The sequence below is a fragment of the Atractosteus spatula genome, chromosome 2 (genome assembly GCF_055471065.1).
Source record: "Atractosteus spatula isolate fAtrSpa1 chromosome 2, fAtrSpa1.hap1, whole genome shotgun sequence".
Taxonomy (NCBI): Eukaryota; Metazoa; Chordata; class Actinopteri; order Semionotiformes; family Lepisosteidae; genus Atractosteus; species Atractosteus spatula.
The window spans coordinates 16285822-16291821 of NC_142707.1; the positions used below are offsets into that span (position 1 = coordinate 16285822).

General features: G+C 35.0%; 1 protein-coding gene across 1 annotated transcript in view; it reads left to right on the forward strand.

The window, feature by feature from the left end:
- gpatch2 (G patch domain containing 2) overlaps nt 1-5219 on the forward strand; it is a 97420-nt gene extending 92201 nt beyond the window's left edge. Inside the window, exon 10 of the mRNA XM_088909253.1 lies at nt 2430-5219. Within this exon, the coding sequence (XP_088765379.1) occupies nt 2430-2599 (170 nt within the window). The 3' untranslated portion in view covers nt 2600-5219. The remainder of the gene's footprint in view (nt 1-2429) is intronic.
- Nucleotides 5220-6000: the final 781 nt, after the last annotated feature.

A 6000-nucleotide genomic window follows, 5' to 3' on the forward strand; every position in this document is an offset into this window, starting at 1 on the left:
TAAAATTGGCCCGTTGTCAGTTTGTGTCTGTTTGTGCCCTGCAATGAACTGGCGTCCCATCCAGAGCATATCCTGCTTTGTGGCCTTTGCTTGCCAAGTTAGGCTCTGGCTTCTGCCAAAGTGGGTTAAAAATGGATGGATGTATAAACACTGTGATAAGCCCATGGTGCTAATAAATCAGCTATTTATAAACTGGACTAGAACCTTCTTTTCATGACACAAACGACTGAATTAAAGTGTTAATACAGTATGTACCCTATGCATAATTTATATTTAGAACCTTTCTGGTTGTTTAATATTAAATCCTTCCTGTAAGTGTTTTATCAAAATGTACAAGTTAGGCACACTAAAACAAAGGTAAATTAATGTCATCCAATTTTTAGGTATGCACTTTTTAAAATTGGGTAATTTAAAAACCTGTTCTTCAAGCTGTTTTACATCAAGATGATTAAACAGATGTGTCGCCCCTAGCAGCTCAAGACCCCTGATCTAGTTCCAACATTAGGAATACTGGAATTGAATGAATTAAATGCATTACTGGACAACATTTTTTTTAAAACCAGACCAAGTCAGCTGCTGGTGCATTTTAATAATTGTGTGCTTTGAAAAATAAACATGAATGTGAACTTGTTTTTGTATCTGAACAGGTTTGATCAGAGATTAACTATTGACAAGCTATAAAGCTTGCCTCATACGAGTCTTGTCATGGTTGTATCAAAATCCATTTCAGTCCGTCCCTTTCAGTTTTTAACTCAGCTCTAAAAATGATTACAGAATTACAGAATCCTCTTCCTACTTGAGTCTCACACTATAGACAATAAATTAAAGAGCAATCTGTTTACAGCATAATTGCATAGTAACTGATTAAAGTCATGAAACCTCCACCAATAATCTCACACATATGTGGCCAAAATATACAGTATTGTTATTATATATACAGTATATAGATTCATAAATAAACAGATTTTCAACAAGAGAGTGGAAGTGAATGATTTGTCCCTAACAACATGTAAAATATTGAAAAAATGAAGATTTTTCATTGTGTATGCAAATGTCTTTCTGTCAGAGTGCCTTCACAGGAGCTTATGTAAAAAGGAACACATTTCATCTTGTAAATATCTGTAAAAATGCATCAAGAAAATAGATGACGAGACCAAAATTGATGATGGTAGTGACAAAAAAAAATACTATTACCTGGGTCAGAAACCCAGGACTGCTGACTTGCTTTGCTCTTTAAATCCTGTTCCTACTTCTACCACTATTAACTACAATTGTTTTCTGCTATTCTTCAATGTATTAGAAGTGACAGTACTTACGTACCTATAATTCTGACTGCTGGTATACAGTATATGATATACAGTATATTAGATTTGTTTCTTTATATTCTTAATGTTTCTTGTGTACAATATGGTTCAGAAAAGATGTCCCTATCATGAAGGTGATAGTGTCTTATAAAGATAATCAGGTACAGTAAGATTCTGTAGTGAAGACATATGTAACAGCTCAACTGTTCAGCTAAGGAAAGACTAAAAGGGAAGTCTGATGTGCTGTTAATGAATGTTTTTGAAATGCAGAAATTTACATACATTTCATATATATACTGTATGTATTGGAGATGCATTTGCAACAAAAAACAATTTTGTTTTCTGAAATTAAGCGTTTGATTTTTAAAAAATGTTTCATTGTGACAAGTCTAAAAGAAAATAGTTACGTTCATTACAAAAGCAAACACACTTAGAATATAACGTATGTCAAGGTTTTTAAAATGCCGCCTGTTTCAAAGGAACAATTACAGAAGCTTTAGAAAAACCTGTCTCTCAGTAGAGCAATTAGCTAGTTTCCGACACGTTCATGAGAGATTTACAGTGTGCCGTGACCTCACACGGCACATCTTCTCTTCATTTTTGGGCAGCATATGTGACTGCCTGGTGGGAAGTTGGTACAAAACCAAAGTGCTCAAAAGATTGTGGAGGGGGAACCAGTTCACTGACTATAGGCTGTAATCTTTTCTGCAGCTTAAACTTCTTAACCTCCTTTGATTTGTATGTTATGACATATATGAATACCCTCCACTTATCTTGTATGATATATAATAATGATTTTGTCTAAGGTTTATCCTTTAATTGTCTACTCTGTTCACATTCTCTCCCTGTTATTATCTCCACAAAGTTAACTAAACTATGCCAATTATTCACATACTGTATTTTCTGTGCATTATGCGATTTTTTTTTACTAGACTCAGTGCACAACACCTTCTCAGAGTAGGTTATGTCTGGTCATGAGGTCACAATGTGATGAGACAGGCTGTACTCAGAAACCATTAGGTGAATTAAGAGAATTACCAGGCTTTAGACTCTTAATTGAGATTATCCTGTTCTCTTCCACATGGCCGTGTGCTGATTAAACCTGTGTCTCTCTTTTAATCTCAGGGTTTGTAGGTGAAAATGCTCCACCAATCTCCGAGAACAACGTGGGCAACCGGATGCTACAGAGCATGGGCTGGACTCCAGGCATGGGGTTGGGCCCAGATGGGAAAGGGATCGCAGAGCCAATCAGAGCGCTGCAGAGGCCGAAAGGGGCTGGACTTGGGTTTAACTGAGAATCCTTGCTGTCTTGGCTAAATGTCAATATGGATCATAAAGATCGGATAAAACAGACTGCACTCTTACCACCCACCATCACCTGTGTTGTGGAAACCGACAGCAACAGTCTTAGATCATGCTAATCTAAGGAACTAAAACTAGATAATCCCTGATTTGGGAAATATCAGTTCATTGCAGAAGGTGAATATACTTGTGGTATACCATGGTTAATTAGAAGTGAACTGTAACAAGGCATCGTAAAATTATGGTAAATCGTAGAGCAGTTAGGTCTGATCATATTTGACACAGAATGTAGAAAATAGTGACACAACAAAGAAAATAGGTGGGATAAGCATTGGAGAGCCATGATAATACTACAAAAACACCATGGTTAACTTTCACAACTGTGTGCACTTCAGGTTTGAAATCCTCAGCAGATGACTAGGGGACTGCCACAAAAGGTGATTCAGCCTGTTGTAGCTTTGTACTGTACTTTACAAGAATGGTAGTCATAGCAGCTAATTAAACACTCCATAATACAGTACTTCTGTAAGTGTACCTTGTTTCATACTTATGTTGGCTAACTTCAATATGCTGGCAGTTTAATTGCACTATAGTTTTAGAGGAAAATGTTGATTTCATAATGAATTGGCAGAATGATTGATTTTATTAAATTTTGTAACCTGGAGTAATTACCTTATATATAAAAATATACTAGCTGACAGTCCCTACTGTACCTGTTTACCCTCTTTTTATAATACTTTTCATACATTTTTTACTATAATTTGCTTTTAGAAAATGGTACCCTTTTTACAATTTTAACATGCAAATGTTAGTTTTCCAAAAGAACAGTATATTTGAAAGTCTTCATTTTAAGCTCAATAGGTCAGACTCTGAAGTGTCACTTTTGCTGTCCACTCACAAGCAGACAATATAAACCCAAATCAGAAGTTGGATACTTAACGGCCAAATGGCTGCCCTGTGAAGGAAGTTATTTTTGCAAATTATTGTTTTTCAGGTTAAAGTTTTGAAGAATTTGTTTTAATGATAACGACTCTTGGAATACAATCAGGCATCTTTTCTGCTCAGGCCTGCACTATGGCTGTTAGACAGTAGTCTCTCAGTATCAGTGTTTTTCAAACTCTTTTGAGACTGATACATGAGTGCTCATCATTCAAAGCCTCAGATGTACAGTAAGTAATGATATCCAGTTGTGTTCGGAGTTAGCTTTAAGACTTTAATGTGTAGAAAGAATAAATACCAGTGGAGAACAGGAACTGTTTAAACCCTGTACCCGCTAGGTGCATTGGGTGTTCCTGCCACACATGAAGTTTACTGTCATAACTATTTTCTGTTATCATCCACACCATATGGCTTGCTCAGAGAGGGGCAGTTACAGTTTACCTTAGTAAAAATATTTTCTCTTTGAAAGCAGGCAGAAAAAAGTGTGTTTTAAGGAAGTCCAGATTGTTCTTCCAGCACACAACAACACAAAAAAATAGATGAAAAAAAATAACCCTTGCATAATGTTATATCTCATATTTACAGTATCAACTAATGTAGTCCTAAAACATTGTTGTTCAGTGTGCTGCCTTGTTCCTTTTTATTTAATTAATTAACCTTAATTGTATTTTGGTAGCACAATACTTCTTCCTACACTACACAGTTGAGTAGTATTTTTATTTCAAATTACAACAGGACATAATCATCAGGTAATGAATTTCAAAAAGCAACAACATATCAAAGACTGTGTCTTGCTAATAGAAAAGTGGTGTGCTACTGGCTGACAGTTTCTGATTCATGCCATTTGTGCTTCTTGACAGTTCTGACATTTAATTAAACAGAATTTAGAAGCTGCAATAGAGTCAGTTACAAATGGTTTAGTTATATCAGTTTAAGTGTGCATCTACTTAAACTGGAACTTTAACAGGGAATGTGGCTTGAGCATTGCTGCTTCCAACCTACTGTATATGCACCACACAATGAAAGCACCAAAAACAAGTATAATCCAGAGTACATTATGGCCCCTGAAATCCAAAGCTTTGACTGTACTACATAGAATGAGTCCATCTTCTTCCATAACAGTGGAAATATAAAATTGGGCATTAAATAAAAAATTAGATGTAATAATCCATACCATATTCTTTCTATATACTCTCAGGACACATGTCATATTTTTAGAGCAGGTTATCAGACCAACATAGATACTGGAATTTTATTTGTTTTATTTTTTAACATTGTAATGTGCACTCTGTACTTTTTTTAGGTCTTGCTTGTTGGATAATAAAGGCCTTGTTATTAAAAGTATTGTAGCTGGAGACAACTTTGTAATTGAACTTAAGAAAACTCTAAGTATTACCGTGTTATAACATGTTTGACAGTGACATGACAACAGAAGATTTCATGTACAGTATGCTTCTTCAGAATTTGAATGTTAGTGCACATGTTGTTTGGAAATTAAGGTTTTCCTGAAGGACTGTCTTGTGAAATACTAGCAATGTGTGTAAAACAAATGTTGAAAGAAAAATGCTTTGAAATTCTTTAAAGGAACTGATTAAAAGCAGCAGGCCCTTGGTTGGTGTGCTTCCTTGTGGAAATCAGGTCCACTTTATAACTGAATAAATCATGAAGAAAATATGCCCTGCCTCCTTTATTTTAATATTTTTTGTCTTGGTGTGCAAATCATTTATACCATGTTCTGCCCAGAGAATGTCACAAGCATTCTTCTGTGATTCATTAATGTAAGTTGTTAGGAGGGATAGAAATATAGATGATGTCTACGGGTCTCAGAATGTCACCAAATATTCATGAGCCATATTTGTATTTCGTCATCCTCCACAGCCAGTGATTGATGACATTTGACTTTAAAAGTTAAAAACATTGTTCATTCACAACAGCAGTTCAATTAAGCACAAAATTCTAGGTCAGATGTTAGCGATGTGGCCAGAGGCGGGTTCTTAAAATACCTTTACCTTCCATATCTGTGCTATTATTTAATTAATTATTATACTTCAGACTTCTAACTGGGTGACCTTAACTCATTCTAAAGATATTTTGAGGACTTCTATTCACATTTTGTAGGCTTAAAACAAGGAAAGCTACTAACAAATAGAAAAAGTGATCAGAATGTCATTCATTTTACAAAATGAACATAAAATGTGGATAAAGAGTTGTGTTGTACCTTTCATTTTGTACTCCAACCTATCTGTAGGCCTATTGGAATTTTGTATATATCAATAGGCATATATGTGCCAGTTTAATTAAAGTGTAGTCAATGGCAGCATCTCTCAATATATATACTCTGTAAAAAGTAGTGATTATTGATTTATTCCAATGGATTACCCTCTGTTATTTTTATTGAGTACAAATCTAGTTTATCTAATTCAGACCAGAAATGAACACAACTTATTTTAAAGAC